At 40.9% G+C, this 19,535-nt stretch overlaps 1 protein-coding gene across 3 annotated transcripts in view; it reads right to left on the reverse strand.

Annotated features, from left to right (window-relative positions):
- The window catches only part of TTC7A (tetratricopeptide repeat domain 7A), a 183,942-nt gene that overhangs the window by 61,758 nt on the left and 102,649 nt on the right, over positions 1 to 19,535 (reverse strand). For all 3 annotated transcript variants that reach the window (XM_068939597.1, XM_068939596.1, XM_009676263.2), the window contains one exon: positions 1,051 to 1,167. In XM_068939597.1, coding sequence (XP_068795698.1) covers positions 1,051 to 1,167 — 117 coding nt within the window. The remainder of the gene's footprint in view (positions 1 to 1,050; positions 1,168 to 19,535) is intronic.

Below are 19,535 nucleotides of genomic sequence, written 5' to 3' on the forward strand. Positions count from 1 at the left end.
CTGTAAGGGCCAAAACACAACTTGGGACCCAAATGCAGTACAAATCCCTGACCTACTTCTCTCTTCTCCAACTTACTCTCAAGTTTGCAATCCTGGCTTGCGAGAATAAGTCTTACTCAGTCCTATCAGTCCAATGTGGATTTGTTCAGCTTCATGAAGACTGCTTATGGCATAGAGATTATTCACGTGAGAGGTACAAGATGGAATCCTTACATAAAGAGTCTAGGGCTAATGGAAACCAACAGTTCCAGCCTGCAAGAGGCCATTTCTCTACTGCTATGTAAGTATGTTGATCTTTGTATTTGGTCTGCTACTGATTAGCTAAACCAATAAGGAATTTCTAATAATACCTCAAGGAGAACATGTACATAGATATGCCTCATTCTGTACATACAGTTCTGGTGTTTAGAAGGCTAATGTAAATATGTGCACAAACTGGAAAAGACCACAAACTTTCAGCAGCTTGCTGACGTAACTGTTGCCATCAAGCATGCTGTTCTTTCCCATCAAACAAAACCTCTCTGGATATTTCGTGTCCGAGGTAAGTACAGTGTCACTTTCCCAAGATCACTGTCCGGTGGTACCATGACTGGGGCAATACTCAAAGTGGGTGGGAAGAAATCAAAATCAGCATGGTAGCTTTCACAGTTCTTAGCTTATTCAGTGCAGGACTGTGTCTCCCTTCCGCATTCCTGGGTGGTAAAAAGCACTACAGACTCATTAACTTGAACAATAGCAAATGGATGCTCAGTACTATTGGCGAAAAAAAAAAAATTAGCCCTCCATTCTAGACATCTGAATAAGGCTAGAAATGTTCAATTTAAACATCCAGATCAGAAACCCTCGGTTCAAATTGCTTCTTAAATCTTAAAACCTTGCTTTTTTTTTTTTTTTTTAAATTGTGGCTGGAAATATTACATTTGTTTCATTTTTAAATAGTACTGTTTATTACACTTTTTGCAAAGTAACTTCAGTATCTGGACAATTAAAGAAGAAAATTGCATTTTCATTACAAAATCTGAAGTTGTTAAGTCTATGGAGAAAGCCTACCTGTGCTGTGAAACATTATATACCATCTGCCACATCTGCAACATATGTCTGCAAGTCACCAGAGCCTCCTCAGGTCCTTTATGTACCCATTCCAGTTTTACTTTGGTGAAGAGCAAGCTGCAAGGTGAAAAAGAGTAACTCTGTTTTACTGGTGTTTCACAAATGGATGTGGAGAATCAGTATCACTCTAGTGAGATCCTTGCAGCCAACATTTTTACTTGCTTGTTATGTCCAGCTCTAAAAGAAAACAAGAATCCCCACACCGTAACACAAAACATTTCATTTGGCTCAACTTTGATTCCCCACAAGGAAATGAGAGGATTACAAATACTCCTCAGCTGCGTCACCAAGCTGGCAGGGCAATGCTAAAAGCAATACGTTACAAAGTTAACAAGGTAAAACACACAGTGAATCTTATTTTATTTTGGACAGCATTAAAAATAAAATAAAAAGGAATTGCCAGAATACACAAGCTGAACTGCTTTTTTAGCTTGGCATCATCCTATGGCACTGGCTTATATAATAAATTTCAGATAAATGTGGGGGTAAAAGCCCAACACACTTAATACACCCAGGCAATTATGTAATGCCTCGCAGGAAGGCATTAGGAAAGCAAAGGTTCTTCCTAACCCCAGCTGGCAATCATCTTATGCCCCTAGGTACGACGACTGATAGCCCTTGTACATTTTTGTTCTAGCTAGCGTAACTGCAACTGCTATTCTTATACCTAGAGAATAGGCACTTTCACAGACCACTGGAATTCAGCAGAATTAGGTCAAGGAGAGGTTAGAAGACAGATCTGGTAATGACACAACTTACCACGGAAGCTAGAAAAGGAAGATAAACATTCACAGCCAAGGGAATTTGTCTGCCCCCTTTACTATTTTATACACCTACTCTAGTGTTTACCTTTGCTTTTTTGTTACTGATTGGAGCAAAACAAACGCTTTTAAAAACAGCCCCTGCTCTTAGAGATGCTGAGCCCCCTAACTGAAATGAGGTGCCCTCACTATGGTTCAGGTGCTTATTTCGAGGGGTATAACCATAGGTAGTTTGAACAAAAAAATGTGATAGTGGAGGCTCTCCTAAAGAATGAAGATGAGATAAAACTCAAAGGAGGGGTTAATGATGGAAACTGGCCAGCGACGCGTGCTGTTCTGTATCCCTGAGTTAACTGGGCTTGTATGAACAAAGCTAGTTTTAATATAACAAAATATAGGATCGTGTACTTAGGAGCAAAGAACATATGTCACGCTACAAGGATGGGAGGTTATACCCTGGAGTGCAATAGCATTATCGAAGACAGCCTCATGAACGTGAAGTTCCTGAATGGTGACATAGCTAAGAGATCAAGCAACCCTTAGCACCTATATACAGAAACACTATTAAGTAGGAGTTGGAAGATGTGGTTACTTCTGCTTGCAGCATCAGCAAGACCCACTGGAACCCAGTGTCTCGTTCTTGCTTTTAAACTCTTAAAGGAGGCTAAAAATTGGATGAGGTTCAGTAAAAGGTTACGCCGATGATCTGAAGTCTAGAACAACGTATTTCCTAAGAGGCTTAAGAAGCCCAATTGATTTAGTTTATCCAAGAAACACCAAAAAAATTATTTCACTCCAGCCTGCAAATGCCTACATGCAGAAGAGATTTCTGATTGTGAGTCTCTGATCCAACAGAAAAGGCATTAGAAGATCCAAGGACGTGCTGGAAGTTGAAACTAGCCAAATGGAGATTATAAATAAATGCAAACACATAACCATGAAAACAAGTAACCTTTGTAGCAACTACTCTGCGCACAGCTAATTCTGTAGTCCTTAGAGTCTTCTCAGCAAGACAAGGTAACTTCTGTAAAGTTCTGATACTGTGCAAGTAGAAGCTATGGGTTTGACACAGAGGTTCATGAATGAGATTCTCTGGACTGTGCTGTGCAGGTGGATGAAACTACATGATCATCTACCATCCTTCTGGCAATGAATCCAATAAAAATATTCTACCAGTCTATGAAACCACCGCTCTGAAAACTATCTGAAGTTTACAGAATATCTTTTAAATCAGTATGAGCTTTCAAAGCGAAAGACTTTCCTAACCACTGCATGACCTTCCTTGCAGCAGGAGAGTAGTGGTCAAGGAGCCTAGGGCCTAGAGAAGAAAATAGTCATAATACTTCCCTGAGTAACTCCACACCCACAGACATTATAAGATACCAGTCGTAATATTCATGAAATAGAAGAACATAGGAATGAAGAATTGGGTACCAGTCAGCGACTATACAGGGATATATTAGTAGGGGTATATTAACAGTGTTCCTACTCCCTTTCATATCTGTAGGGATATAGATGGCTTAGTTACGTGTAGGCGACTAAAATAACCACATAATAATTTAAACAGCATAGTTACACATTAAAAAGAGAAACACATTACAAGCATGTTTCTTTCCATCATTCTAATGCCTACTGTATACATTGAATCTAACTTCTTTGGCTGAACACACAATGTCCTGTCTCAGGAGAGAATAGTTAGTGAAACAGAGGAAACAAAACGCCTCACAAAAACATAATGATGTCTCTACACGACGTTATCGTCAGCTGTAAGAAACAGGCACACAAAGGTTAAAAAAGAAATCACATGACTTTAGTAATTAAGCTAAAATGTAAAAAAAAAAAATTAGCAAAAAGTGAGGCATTACCAAATCTCTGAGCTACCAGGTGTGGTTGGCTGTTGCAGCCGCTCACCTCTGGAATGATGCTGTTCATGTTCTTATATAATAAATTTAACAGACCAGACAAAAGTGCAAATGGGAAGAGCGCGAACAGCAAAAGGAATCAAAACCATCCTGACAGCAAAAGTAATGCAATAAAACATGAAAATTACAAGGTGGAAATGAAGTCAGTACCTTAGGCTGTACACGCTATACCTATTCCACAGCTTCTAAGAAGTTTTACAACAGTATAAATAGATGAAGACAAATACAGGGAAAATTTAAGTGAAGTAGGTGACGCAGCTCACTCTTACCTCAAGCTTATGATTTTATTACAGAGACAGCAGTCTTGCTACAAATAAGTCTAATGGGTCTACTATCACATCAGTGCGCGCACACAACTCCTATAAAATTCCCCACAAAGATCATGTATGCACAGATCTCACGTTATTATATTTTCTTAATATCATTTTACTCTACCTTTGTAGGATGCTTTTAATATTAAGCAGAGCAGGCTTGTAAGAGATTCAACATCTAAAAATAGCCCTGAGATTATCAATACAGTCGTTGGTAATTCTGTTAGCCCCTGAAAATGAAAATAAAGTGATCGTGGCTAAACAAATGTATAAATTGCTAGTACATACGCGTAGGAAAAGAGAGCAAAAAATCCACAAATCATTCCTGCTAACGTGTATAATTTCAGGGACGATTACAATGGAAAATAACTAGTACTTACTCTTGATACTGGACTCTAAGCTCCCTCTCAAAGTAGAGGTTTTTTTTAAATCGCGTACGTGGACAGTACGTGGACAGAAAAAAGGGCTTCTAATTCCTGATGTAACTTCAGGTTACTGCTACAAGCAAATACACCTATCACAGCTATGTTAATTTTGTCAAATTAAAATCTTCATACGGATGACTTGAGATAAATTTCTTTGTACGAAGCTCTGAAAATTAAGAATTAGGTTTCACACGTATCACTATTTCAGTTGTATAAATGATATTAGTAGTCACTATAATATGCCAAGCACTGACAAAAAGTTAGGGACTGAAATACAGGAATGCCTATGAAAACTTTCAACAATAATCAAGCTGTTCTGGTTGCTTTCAGGAAGTACTCAATATCTGTTTTCACAAATACTGATTTCAGCTATTACTCAACAAGTCTCAAGGACTGGCCAAACACACCTAGTCTTCCTGAGAGATTTCTAATCCTATACAGCTAAACGCTCAGCCTTTAGGTTCTTTTCATACTGCCCTTGAAGAAAATGTAACAGTCAATTGTTTCCTAACATTGATAGTCTACTGAAGTTTCATTTATTAATAATTTGCGAACAACTAATAAGTGATTAATACTTATTATCAGAAGGTTTCAGATGTGCATATCATGTACTACAAATACTTACAAACACATCTATGGACAAAGTTATAAGTTTCTATGTTTAGAAATAACCTATTAAGTTTTTGATGCTACAGGAATATATAAAGATTTATGAAACAGTTAATTATTAGGACTTTCTAAGTTGCTTTAAAATGGAATTTTTAATATGAAATGTAGCCCTTTAACTATACATTTATACAGCATCATCGTGGGACCTCTGAGCCCTGCTATATGACAAGCAACAAATAATATTAGAATAAACCATAACACAAGCCACCCCTTTTGAGTTTGAGAAACTAAATTAGGAATAATGAGCGTTATGTAGTCATCTACCTGTATGTTTTGCCATTTTTAACACCCTCCCACTCCCCAGTTCACCAGAGCTCGTCAGCAGCTGCTCAAATATCTATATTTCTTTGAGCTTTACCAGATCAGCGCCATCATTTCCCAAGGCCTGCCTTTATTGCCCCAGATTCTTTTAACTCCTAAACCTACACACACAGCTGCTGTGTTGATTTTGGATTTTGAAAACAGAGGGGGAAAAAAAAACCAAACACAGTAGTAATATGTCCTAACTCGTGGAGATGACTGCATATAGTAGAATGAAGATTTTGAACTTTCGCAACTAATATTTGCATTCTGTTTCTTTCTTTCATTAAATGACAGCGTGGGTGTCAGAGTGTGCGCACGGGCTTAATGTCATGTGTCTGGAGAGAGAGAGAGAGAGAGAGAGAGAGAGAGAGAGAGAGACCAGAGTCCTAGTCACAGCTCCGAGGACAGCAAATGCAGTTTACCCTGTGACTGCTCAGCAGGGTCTTGGAGCAGAGTGAGTGTATCACAGTGCTACGGCACAGCCGAGTCCAGCTCACCTGGGCTGCCTCTTATGAGCCCAGATAAATACTCTACGCCAGCTTCAATGAAAAACAGGGGACTGCCCTGACCCGGACGGGCGGATGGCCTGAGCGTGCTCTCAGAGGAACTGGGAAGGGTGGGTTCACACGCCCAACACACAAGAGAGGCTGCAGGGCCCAAGTATCCCACAGCCGGGAGAAGCACTCTCGAATCAGTTTTTTCCCCTTTAAGGGAATGGCTGCAAAAGGAGGACACAGACGGATACAGGAGATGGACTGATCTAACAGAACTAGAAAGGGGATGGAGGAGACAAGGAGAACGATCAAAGTTATGGAATGCTTTTGATACATGGAGATAGTAAATAGACTTCTCAGCCTGGAAAAGAGTAGGCTGAGAGAAGAGATGACAGAGATTTATAAAATCATGAATAGTGTTAAAGAAAATTAGGAAATGAAAGTGGTCTGTGTTGTTTTAATGAGAGAACTAAGGAATACCCAACAAAGCAATCAAGCAGTGGGTTTAAAACGAGCAAATGGAGTGCTTTTTCATTCAATGCATAAGTAAAGGGCAAAAGCCATTGCTACACGGTGTTCAGAGAGCAGACACATAAATAGGTTCAAAAAGGGATTAGATAAATTCACGGATGACAGACCCATCAGGGTTATTAAAACACAAACTAATGCAACCTCTGGCTCGGAAAGCCTCTGAACCACTCGGCTGACAGAAGCAGGGATGACATGCGAGGGGAAGGATCATCCTACTGCCACGTTTCTCCATGCTTTTCCCTGTGCATTCACCAGTCGCCCTGCTGAGGACAGACAAGCCCTTAGTTCGATCAAGAACGGCCATTCTTATATTTTGATATAGCATAAATATGATTGCAGCCTATGTTCTTTTTATAGCCCAGATTGTCTCGTCTTGTTTTTTCTGCTGGTACAAGAGGACAAGGTACTATATGTAACTGCAGTATCTTCACAGCAAATTAGCTGTTCGGTTTACCAGCTGCTGAGCTGACTTCAGCGGTGAGTCACCTATACAAGGCAACTAGTTCCAGGCACACACTTTCGCCATAACCACTATAGTTTCATTAACCTTCCCAGAGCACCTGCTAAAGCACTAGTCATATTATCAGTAAGAAAAAATATTGGCAAAATCGGAACGCTGCTTTTAACATCCTGCATTTTTGTTGGTAACATCAACATCAAAGTTGTTGCCTTCTCAAATAACTCAGCGCTTCTTGCAGAGTCTCCTGACATTTAAGGGCACATTCTCTAGCTAAATTAATGCCAGCAGCACTGACTGCAACCTCCTTTTATAACTTCATGCTGTGCCATGTTATCTACTGCTTTCTCTACAAAAATAAATTGATCATATACTTTTAAAGACATATAGCCCTTTCTTATGGCTCCCTGCCCATTTATCCCACAAATATGAATAAAAAATAAAATAAAAACAAGAAGCTTGGTAGCACGTCCACAGAACAACAAGCTTTAATCCAGGAAAACCAGCAGACCCGGAGCTGACATCTCCTTTAGAAGAACGTCCTGCTCAGAGCCAAACTCCTCCTTGGCAACAGAAACTCAGCTAATGTTGCTCTGTGAACAACTGCGAGGCCACTGCATAGGGTAAGAACAGCTTTCACAGAGGAAGATTTGGGCTATGTAAAAGTTCACAGGATGAAGACAATCTGCTAGACCTGCCCTCGTGATACGTGGTATCTGGAAGGCGACTGCACATAGAGTAGGAAGGAAAGAGAAAAAGAGATGATCAGAAAAGATAAATTGTAGCACTGACCTTTCAGAGACTCTACAGCAAAAAGAAACAAGCGGTCCCTGGCAGGGCTCAAGTCCTGGGTGGTGTTTTTTGAAATGCCACCTTTTGTAAGCTGTGGGCATGTGCCTGCTAGCAGACGGGCCTCCTGTCAATCAAGTGAAGGTCCAGTTGATGGGCTACGTTGTTTAACCCCACACGGACCCAAACTTCACTTCTCAAGACAAATAAGTCTGCAGCCAGTCTGGTAACCTAATATACCCATTTTAGCACTCAATTCCAGAAGAGTCACTTGCGATGCAGACGGCAAATATGGTTCAACATTAATTTGGCCCATCCAGTGACTGTCACTTACACTGGAAGATGATTTTGTAACAAATCCCCCTTATCCGCTAAATCCAGGCAGGTTGGCACTTAAAGGAAAAAAAAAAAAAACAAAGAACCAATAGTCTTTGCTGAAGAAAAAGCACATTGAGCTGCTGGGGAAAAAAAAAAGCTTTGAAAGTCTTCCTTCTTTTCATCTTTCCTCAGAATTAAGCCCTGCCTAATCACATGCAAAAAACTAAGGAACAAAAATGCAGGCGATTAGCATGCTCTTTTCTTTTCAATTGGATCATTCATTTTGAATTCCAGATTTGCCAAATTTCGCCCTTTGTTAAAAACGTAGGAACGAAGCTAATTGTCAGCAGAGCTGATAAAAGCTCTGAGCTTTCTTTCATCCTGTATTATATAGGATTCTTAGGGCGATACACCTGAAAAGAGTTTTCACCTTCCTCTTGCCCTGATAAGGAACTGGCAACAATATGACTTTGTGTCATCACCAAAGCATAAGCATTTTAGTTCATATCTAGACTGAATAAAGGCAAAGACCGTTTTCACAATTAGAAGTTTTACAGCAAAATCTGGAAATCCTAGGAAGTAAAGAATTTTTTCCCATCTTGATTGTGAAGGCAAACCGCTAAGAGCCTGAATGAAAGCACGTATCTCAGCTGGCAGAACGGTCAACTGCTAAAACCCATGACATTGTCATCATCCCCACAACAACAACTTCTCAACAGGAAACAAGACAGCTCTCGGCATAAACGGTTTTCCAGAAGCGTAGGCGACGCGAACGCACAGACAGCAGCAGAAAACAAGGCTATTATAGAAACTATACTGCTACAACACTAAAGAGAAATGCTGACTTTGTCACATGAATGAAAAACACCAACCTCGATCCCTCTAATCTGCACTTCTCTTAGATGTGCAGTTTGACAGAATTCGCCAGGATTACTTGATTACCTACATACGTGTGGCTACCCGGTCTAGGCCGCTCATTTTTTCTTTTTACTCTCATTACCACAAAGAGGCTGCCATCAAGCAGTTACAATCACACTGTACTACACATTAACTATTTATACAGCCAAATCACATTAAACAGAAAAATCGGTCTACAGTTTGGCTATGTAGAGTGTTTTCATTAGCTTTTTGCAAGTTACTTCTCCCGTTAGGACAGTATAGTGGAGTGTCCCTTGCAGCAGTTCCGTGTGTTTTAAATTGAGGTTTAATTTTCAAGGGTCCCCCATGTTTGTCTGTGAATTGTTTTTTCTCTGATAGGCTCCAATAACAAGGAGCACTCCTTTGCACTAGACGCTGCATGAGCAGGTTTGAAAAGAAGAACCAAGTCTCAAGCATCTCATGGCTGGGAACTTTAGAAGGCTACCTCCTATTTAATTTCACTCATAAATTCAGTAGGAATTTGATGAATTCCTACTGAATTCTTCTTCAGCAGATTTGAACCCTGACACTTAAATCCAGCTGATTATGTGATGAAACATCTCATTCATGGGTGAAAACTTGACATCCGCGCAAAAACGTGCAAATGCCAGTGCTATTTCAGAGAGACAGTGGAAACTGCGGTCCACTGTATTTCACTCAGGGGTGGCAGTTTGACCAACACCATTAAGCCGTATTCTGTTTCTTGCTCTAACACGGCCTCTCCACCAACCTAGAGCAAGTCACTTCAACTTCCCGTTCTTCAATTCTAGCTGGAAAACAGGGATGATGGCAACGACCTTTGCAAAGTACTCAGAGAACTAGGTTCTCTGTCGTCACCTTGCCCAAATCTTTTAAATTTAATCTCTTAAGACTGGTGCTCTCAACTTCAGAGTTGTTATTTGTGGACAGGACGGAAAGCAGATCAAGTTCTCCTATAACTGACATCACTTTTACAGTATTTTCTCATCTGTTGGACCTGATTCTTAAGAATTTCACCAGATGTAGCCTTGGGTAAATGCAGCCAGCCCTGATTACACGGGAATTCATCTCGAAGGGCAAAACCGAGAACTATGATGCTGTTATGACCACCGGAATAACTCTCGGTTTACACAAACAGAAAAGGAAACCAGGCCTAGGGTGTCTAATTGCTTAGCTGAGATCCTGTGAGTCAGCACAAGAGCATTAACAAGACAAAGTCAGAGTACTCAATATGCTGCCAATACTCACTATTCCCAAAGAATGCAGAACTGGATGCTTCACAATGCTGTTGCATTTTTCAGAAAAGCTTTTAGGATATGTGTAGTTTAGGCAGCTTTCTGAGGAAACGATACTAGAACTCTGGCTCAAAAAACAACATTTAACATCAACCTCCAAGTCACCTTAAATCTGCAATCAAGAACACCTCAGGTCGGGGAACATAAATCAGAATCCTGATTCACGTCGTTAAAATAGAGCAAAATACCTTCTAATTAACCTAGTGTTAAGGTAATAAAAAGTGATCATATACTCATACTGCGGTCGTATAAATTATGCAACAAAATACAGTAAAGCGTAAAGGCCTCTGTAGGATTAACAGAACATTTCTATCCAATTTGACACATTTATGACATCTTGTCTATTACTGATACTTGGAGCTACCAGTCTGAAACTGCATCACACACCCATCAAGCCAGTAAATTAGAAGCACACAAAATTTGGCTTTGCTACATAAACAACAGGCTTACTTTTAAATAGGCTTTTCTTTTTTGAAATGCATTATGTAATATTGTCAAATAGACCTCACTCTTCCCATCATTTTATTTTGGGGCACTATGATTTTATATACCGCTTTGGCACTACTCCAGCAAAGCACTTACAGAAGGATCTCATCTTTAAGCATGTGAATAGTCCTGCTGAAGTCAACAAGGAGTCAATTATTTCTCTCCTTAAAATTAAGCACGTATTTAAGAACCTTGGTAGATCAAGCTCTTTATGAAGACAGAGATTATAAGAGTCTAACCGCTTAACTTTGCAGAGGACAAAGTGTAAACGTGAATAACACAAGAATAGCCAGAGCCTGTCTGCAAATATTTAGACCTCACAGTCCGCGTGTCTCAGCAGAGGTGAGAAAAAAGGAAATGAAGCTGCCAAATACCATTGAATTTCACTACAGGATACCAGTTCTGGGGCGCATGTGAGCAACCAACGTCTCAACCTATGTTCTAGCTAAGACAAACCATCGTACAGTATATGACAGTTCAGAGGCAGCGCTTCTTATACAAGAAGCTTGTTCAGCAAGAGATAGAGGAGCAGGTTTCTAAGACAGCCTGAAAAAAAAATGGGGAAAGATATGCTTAAAGAAGTGACAGAAGTGAAGAAAGCACAGGCAAAAGCTCCCTACAGAATCTAGAAATAACCTGTGTTGGGCACAAAACTGTTGATTTCACCAAAAAAAGAATCTCAGAGAAAGAAATATATCTTTTGCTGCCATCAGGAATTATATTTGTCTGTGTTTGCAAAGCAAAATCATGATGTAACCGTAGTCTAAGTTAGCACTAGTGCCAGCTGAAAACAGTTAGCGTAGTACCAAGCAGCAGAAAGACGCGGGAGTGCGACCTTTAATGCAGAGCTGGCAGTCAGCGTAAAGACCCAGGTCTGTACTTCAACAGTTAGACTGTGCTAAAGATCGTGCTGCTACATTTTCTCCTGAACCTCTGCTGGCAAGATTAAGTTGGCCTAACAAAACCAGCGCCTATCATTTGGCTGTGTACAGCACATTGACTTAAGAAAATTAGGCAGATAAAATTGTATTTATGGTAGTGCTGGGTTGTTTTTTCACTGTAGATAGTGCTTTTGAAGACGTACCAAAACTGAGAACTACTTAAGCTCCTCTCTATTTTTTCTTCATCATGTAGAAATCTAACTTGCAGCCCTTAATCTGTCAGGTTTGAGGCCACGGAGACTGACTTTGGCAACGATGGCATTTTTTGTCGTGCTGATACCTTCCCAAACGCTATGGGTTTCCCATAGGCGTTAGACCAGCACGCTGAGCTGATATCTTCACTACTCTCCTTAACTTCTAACATGGGACAAAATCAAGCTCAAGACGTGTAAAGGAATAGCTCTGCGTATTCCTAATCATACTGAAAGCGGTCACTACGACTTACATACACACTGGAACCACAGTCCAACCGACTGTATTTTTTAATAAATCCAATTTCTTCAGCACATGTACAAACACTTCTCTACGGCGGGCGTGCACCCATTGAAGGATTTCAACTCAACCTAAACATTCTTTGTTTTCTTGACACAAATGTAATTAAATTCTCTACAATTTTCTTCCTACAAATTTCCTAACGACACGCATCAACCCAAGGACGCTGCCCGCTTACAGAACGTGGTTCCAGAGCTCGCGCCCGTGACTGCTACTTCAGTACAAGGCTTTCTTACCAGACAGGTATGCGCTGTTCAGCTGAGCACTAACATAGTTCAGAATCGTGGAGGTTTGTTTTTCAAAGGTGAAGCTTAATTGCTTAGGCTTTCTAGAAACGGTACCTTCACCCTCGCACGTGTGACTCCAGCAGGTGCACGTTACACTGTTCAAATAAGCTGAGTCACTGCTCATTAGTCACAAAGAAAAATCAGTATCGTCTCTCAACCTGTCAGAAGTACCTAACGTATTTCAGCGAGAACTGCCAGCAAAATCTAAAAACTCAAAAGAAAGGTGAGAAACACACCATAGTTTAGAAGAAAAAAGAGAAAAAAAAAAAAACAAAAAAGAAAAGACAATCCATGGCAGATTTAGCCTAAAATCAGATTAACGGATTAGTTTTCTGCAATACCTGTTACATCCATTCTCTCCCCAATATGACAGCTCTTTCAGGTGTGCCGAGGAAGACGACACAGTATTAGAGAGCCCGAGCACTGCACGTGTAACGAAGAAACTCCCTTGAGAAAACACTGCATTTTAAACGTTCAAAAACGCCAACATTTGGCCTTCTTTCAGGAACAGCCTGAAAACGTACCTCAGGAGAAAACTGTAAATACAGTTTAAATATTAGATGAAATAAAACAGGCTTGATTGTTTAAAAACAGCCTCATTCAGACAGCTCAGTCCAGGTGACAGGATTAGTGTTCTTGGATTTACTGATGGGTTCCTCACCCACAGATTATTGGGGGCAGTTTTGGGAAATGGATCAGCACTTAGCATCCACTGACCTTAACGTATTTTTTAACATCACGCACACTCCAGGCTCTACCTATTCCAAAGTTCAGAGCTAACAGCTGCAACGAAACAGGTACAAAGACCTAAACATTCAAAGCCAGATGCTCAGCTGAAGGGACGCAGCTCTGCTCAACTGAAACGAATGGACTTTCATCAGTTTCAACCAGCTGGGGATCTGGCACTCAAGCTTCAAGAACAGCTCTGGCAGGCTGTCTTCACCTCCCAAAAAGCAAGCGTGCCTCAGACAAACCCAGACGCAAAGTGCAGGGCCAGGGCAGTACGATCACTTCGTCCCAGCGGACTCCCTGCCTATCTCTTTAAATAAACCACTCATTTTCAAAATTCTGTCCTGCAAATTAAAAAAAAAAAAAAAAAAAACAAGGGGGGGGGGGCTCCTTGAAACATAGCCAGTGACTCACCACCAAAAAAAAAAAAAAAAAAAAAAAAAAAAGACGTTCAGTTCTTCCATAGGGATACCGCAAACGAAAAAATGAAATGAATAGACCAGACGACCAACAGCAAGCCCCAGCCTTTCACACGGAAAAGCTTTATACTTTCCTTTTTTATTTTGCACAGAGACATCCAGTGTGAAAATGCCTCGTTTCTGGGGGAGCGCCGCTTCGGAGGGGCTGCCGACTCTGATGGGCGGAGCAGCCCTGCAGCAGATCTGCAAGGTGCCCGAGGTCAAATTCTGCATCTCTACATCTAATCCAAGGAGGGAGAGGGAAAGAGGCCGGACTGAACTCCTTCACACTGGCTCCTGCTGACATGACACAATGAAATCTTCATGTTTATTGAGTTTCATGTACCCCGTTCATTCAGTACAGAGCTCTCCACAGAATAAGAGGACAGAGCATACTAGGATAAATCAGAAGTGTATATTTATAATCTGTGCCTTCTGATACATTAGCAGCGTGTATCGTTTTTTCCTTGAAATAAGTCTGAAGGGGAGGGACAGATGTCAAACTGAAAGCATAATAGCATTGTCACTGCCCTGTGTTTTACCATCAGGCATAAAAGATTTTTCGTATATGCCTCTGCTTTCCCTCTTAAATGAGGCTGGCATGCAAGCCAGCTGTAATTCAGATCACGTAACTCCATTTTTATTTCCTTACTTTCTAAACTCATTTATCCAAATCACAGATATGCCATTCCTCTCTGATCCCACCAAACCACGGGCACTGTATTTGCATTACTATGTCTGCACCTTTCCTGAAGTATCTTACTGAAAGGATATCCAAAGACACAGCGCAGAATCCCTTATTTATTCCAAGGCAATTGAAAGCGCTCAAGCTCTCCCAGAAACAGGCTCTTTACCAACCTGATTGGTAGTTCCGCCTCAGGAAGGCTTAACAGAGTCTGTCATTATATATGTGATATTTCCTACCATAATTAATTCCCTCAGGGAATGACATACAGAGGAAGAACAATTCAGTAAGCAGCGTGCACCTGAAATTTGACATTTTGGAACAGACTCCCAACACCAAGATGCACCCACGGATATCTGACACTTGTATTTTTCCTGACAGCAGATATATGGCATAACTAAATCCTGTTGTATGAGAAGGGCTTAAAATTTGTTGAAATATACAGATAAAATAGTGTACTTTGTTCTTCAAAAGATTTAATTCATTAGAAATCTAGAAGGTGTTTAAAATTACCATGTACCATTTAACAGAAGATGAAGTAATAGCTTCCTTTGGCCTTAGTAGAAAAGATTCAGAGCCGTAATCCTTTTTCAAATAATTACCCCGTTCCTCAGGCTTCAGCACAAGATGACTCCAAGCAGAATAGAAATGGAGAGACTGGCTACGAAAACCTCAGCAGACACGTGTACTAAACTGAATGCTGATGAGAGCACTTCTTTGCAGGCTTTTGTAAAGTCACAGGGCTAAATTATGTTAAATTTAGAACTGTGCGGGCAGGGCAAGAGCATGTAAAAGAATCATCAAGTCCATCTACCATATAAAAGGGTCTTTGGGGGGGGGGGGGGAAGATGTGCATTTGGGGGGGGTGACTGGGGTGAGGCAGTTCCTCAACGCTACAGTGCAGAATTAATGCTTTCACATATCCTGTGGTTCTGACTCAGCCATGAGCTGCTGTATGTGGCTACCGAGGGAAATGAGCTAGTAGAAAAGGAAAAATTAGTGGGTGAGATAAAGAGCTGGCATAGCTTGTTGCTAAATCTGCCTTGGGAGGTAGACAAAAACAATTTTTTTTGTCCAGTATTAGGACAGTGCAACTATACTGCCTTCCCCCTTACTCAGGGTATCTAGGGTTTGCCACCGAGTGCTTCCAGAAATCCTACATCAACTTGCATGGATGATTCTCCTGAATAGAAATGGCAGCATTAAACCTATTGTGCTTACTAAAGACTACTGTGAATTATGTCCTTGAGCTCAATTCCTATACTGAGCACTTAGAAAGGCAGTCAACTTCTTCAGCATCTTTTACCTGGATCCCCTAAAGAAGTTAGTAAAAGCACAGACACATGCACTTCAGGGTACTTCAGGCATGAACTAGTCGTGGAATGAATGAATTTGGAGAAACATCAGCTTCGGTGTAAGTTGATACAGATTCTTCAATGCATCAGAGTTGTGATTGCTTATCGCATGACTAACGTTTTCCCTGTTTATTTTCCTTTTGCTTTTTTCCTTACTTATAATAAGTTCCTAGGGTAGCTGCATTTGGCAGATTTCATATATATAAGGGTCTTTCCACTACACTTTCCCCATCCCCCTTCTTCCCTTCCCGCTTTATGCCAAGATTACAGCTTTATTCCTCAGGTCTCTCCAGGTATAAATTTGTTTTTCAGGTAATGCCTGCCATTCAGTCAGTCTCAGTGGGGGATTTTTAGTGTCATTCCAGTTACCTAAACAGCTTCATTTCTCCAGTGAAAATTGCAAATAGTAACATAATGCACTTATTTCACTCAAATATGGTGAAGTGTGCTCCAGTAAATCTTACAGGTCCACATATTCCAGACCGCCATCTGTTCTGAGCATCATCTACTGTTTGCAACGGATGCAAATTCTGATCTTTACATTCAGGATTACAACTGAAGCTCCAAGCACAAAAATATCACCTTTGCAAAACCACTGCAAGGCATCCTGACACATAAATTCCCAGGCTCACAAAAGTTACCACCTAGACACTACTAAAGTTGAGAAACACATAATCTACTTGGCTTGCTCTGCAGTACAGTTCCGCAGAAATTAACCTAGCAAAGACGAGCTCAGGTAAATGGCTGAACCATTAAAGTATTTATTCTCTCTATGTAAGCTGTGCCTTTCTCTTGCTAAGTCAGCTAATTGCATTGATGGGGTAGCCTGGCACGGCTTGGTATGACTGCACGCCTGTGAACCACTGCACCCTGACACGAGACGCCGCACCTCCCTGGCAGCACTGGCAGCAGCTGCAGCAGCAGACAGGCAAGCCTCTGTTTAGATATCCCAGGCCTCCCTTTTGAAACTGTAACTGTGAAACTCCCTGTGTAACCGTGGGGGGGGGGGGGGGGGGGGGGGGAATTAGAGCAGTGGATTGTGCCTCCCTTTCCTCTCCCATAGGTTATTGTGCCTCTGGACACAACCATGTGACAAGTTTTTATTTTGCTGCCATAAATAATAGTTTAGATGCAACCTATCTTGTCAAATGAGTCACTAGATGGTTTATTATCACTCAGGAAGGAAGCCTAAACTACAAGAGTGAAAGAAATGTTTGACCACTCAAAGCTGTGCCTCCACCCGCAGCTTCAGCCACTTATTTCTTAAGTTTTAGAGCGTAGACCAGCCCCAAAGCACCTAAGACTAATTTTTGTGTGTGTGGTGGGATGGCCAAAGGAGGAAGGAGCAACCTCAGAACCAATGATTACAGTTACTTCTCGGTCCCATGTATCCCAGGAACTGAGCTACTTCTGACTGCTGCTTTGCAATCTGTTTTGAATCCTGCAATGACCCTGCAGGGAATTGTGGAATCTACAGTTTTAGCAATTCTGTTCTAGAGAATCTAAGCGATGAATCTGTCCAATACGCAAGGCATTCGTTTGTTGGTCACAAATCAAGAGCACGCTTATGTAGAAGACACCATGGAGAAACTGCTCTACTGTTAACAGCTGCTAAAGAACACCACAAAGTTAAACAAACAAACTCTTTGGGAAAAAAAAATGATGTTTTGTAAACACAGGCCTGAAACTTACTGCCTACATAAACTCATTCTACTACTAACTGATTGCAACAGAGAGAAAGGCAAAAGTTCAGTTTTTCACCGATAACCTTAACCAGAATTGTGCAGCAAAAATGCAAAACCCAGGCAGTTTTACTAGTTTTAGAACATTTCTATTATGGGATTTACTGCTGTAGCTGATTTGGGGAGAGGAGGGGGGAATCTTCCCAACCTTCATATGAAAGAGATGGATTCTGTAATATGTGGCCAGCTTTTCTTAATATGTAGAACTAAATTACTTTTTTGTTTGGTCTTAAAGATTACATTTGTCCCATTTTTAATACCCATCACATCCCTTTTTAGCATCATTAACTCATTTTAAATGAAATGTAGAAAAAAAGTCCTAATTAACTGAAGATATTAAAGAGCTTTAGTCACAATTTTGCTTGAACACAGGTGTTAGCTCATACGATATGATAAAACTTCTTGTCTTTACATTCTGCCTCTCTTCAACCATCTCAGCTTCAATCAGGTAGATTATTCCTCCTAACTTCCCGGCCTAATCTGGCATGCGCTACTGTTATTCCTTGTTAAACAGCTGTTCTGTTCTTCCTCAGTCACAGCAGCATTTCAATCCACTGGTATACAAAGTCATCCTAAAACATTTTAGGCATCTCAGGGATGCTGGGAAGTTCAAACAGAATGTCTCTGGAAGGAGCTCAAGGTTCCTTTGATATGGTTTATTATAGTAATACAGCTTTTTGCAAGAAAACAGATTTTTGCTTTGTGCTTTCTGAGGGACAAATATGGTCCTACTACTTGGAAAAGGTACATTATTAGCTTTTCTGATTTGAAGGAACAGCCTCAGAAAAACCACATAAACGCTTCAGGTATCCCCTCTACCTTCTCACAACTCCACAGAACAGATTTTGGCTCCCTCTCACTTTAATTTCCCTTCTATTTTCCTCATCCCCATTTCATCTGGTGCTCTAAATAATGCTGATATTCACTTGCAAGTGAATTACTAAGGGCTACAAGCTGTTGCTTAAAAGAGGAAAGGGATGGGAGAATCCACTCCAGTGCAATAATGCCTTTAGCTGCACTGGAGGTTCATATAGTTAATTACTGAAGAAAATCTGTTTGTGAATAATTGCTGATTACTAAACTTGAGAGCAGAGGGTCAGAGTTCTCTTCAAAAACTTTGTTTTTTTCAGGTCAGGATAAGGAAACTTAATAGACAGACCGTCCAAATGTAGTTACAGCCTTGGGGAGACAGGGCCAGGGGCCAGTACTGCGGATTCGGCTTGCTTCAGCAAATGCCATTCTTCCTTTAAATGTCTTCCTGTTCCTCGTAACATTGGTTTGGCAATAGAAAAGCTCTCAACTGAAGTTTTATGATACCTTTTTATTTATGGAATAATAATTCTTTCTGCCATTATATAACCACGCTGTCGCTTTTAGGCTTTCTGAAAACCTAAGGTCTGACTCCCTGATTTCCAAGGGAGGCTGTTCCTCTGGGCCACTCTGAGACCCCAGCCTTTTACTGCACCCTTAGCATGTGCAAAACCACTTGGCGCATCCCACGTTACTTTCCTTACGCATTTTGCTATCGCTTGAAACATATACAAATGAGCATTCAAAACAGACATACAAACAGTATTTATTTATGCACTCTCACTTAAGTTCCATTAACTGCTCCCTGCCAAGTGCTATCTAATTTTCTAAGGATTTGCATCCTCTGCTCCTGTACCCAGTGCAATCCCTCTCTGTTCCCTCCTCCCAGTCCTTCCTCCACAACTCTAATCCTTGTGACCGCGCTGCTGGCAGGTCCCCCTGCGTGCTGTACCCGGCCATATGCCGCATGTGCGCTCACTGGCCTAACGGCTGTGGCCGACCCAGACATATAGTGGTTTGGCTCTACCTGTGCCCCCCTCAGCTGGGGGCTCTGGCCTCTACTCAGTCATTTACTTTTAGGAACTTAATTATCTGTGAGACTTCTACCACACTGTCAAAATTCGTTTCAAATCAGCCAACATGGTCAAAGGTGTTAAAGAAATGGGCTCTTTATACCTTGAAGAAACAGATTAAAAAATAAACAATATAATTAGAATATGTCCACTTGAAAGCAAAAAAAAAAAAAAAAAAAAAAAAAAAGCCATGCC

This window comes from Struthio camelus, chromosome 3 (genome assembly GCF_040807025.1).
Source record: "Struthio camelus isolate bStrCam1 chromosome 3, bStrCam1.hap1, whole genome shotgun sequence".
NCBI classification, from domain to species: Eukaryota; Metazoa; Chordata; class Aves; order Struthioniformes; family Struthionidae; genus Struthio; species Struthio camelus.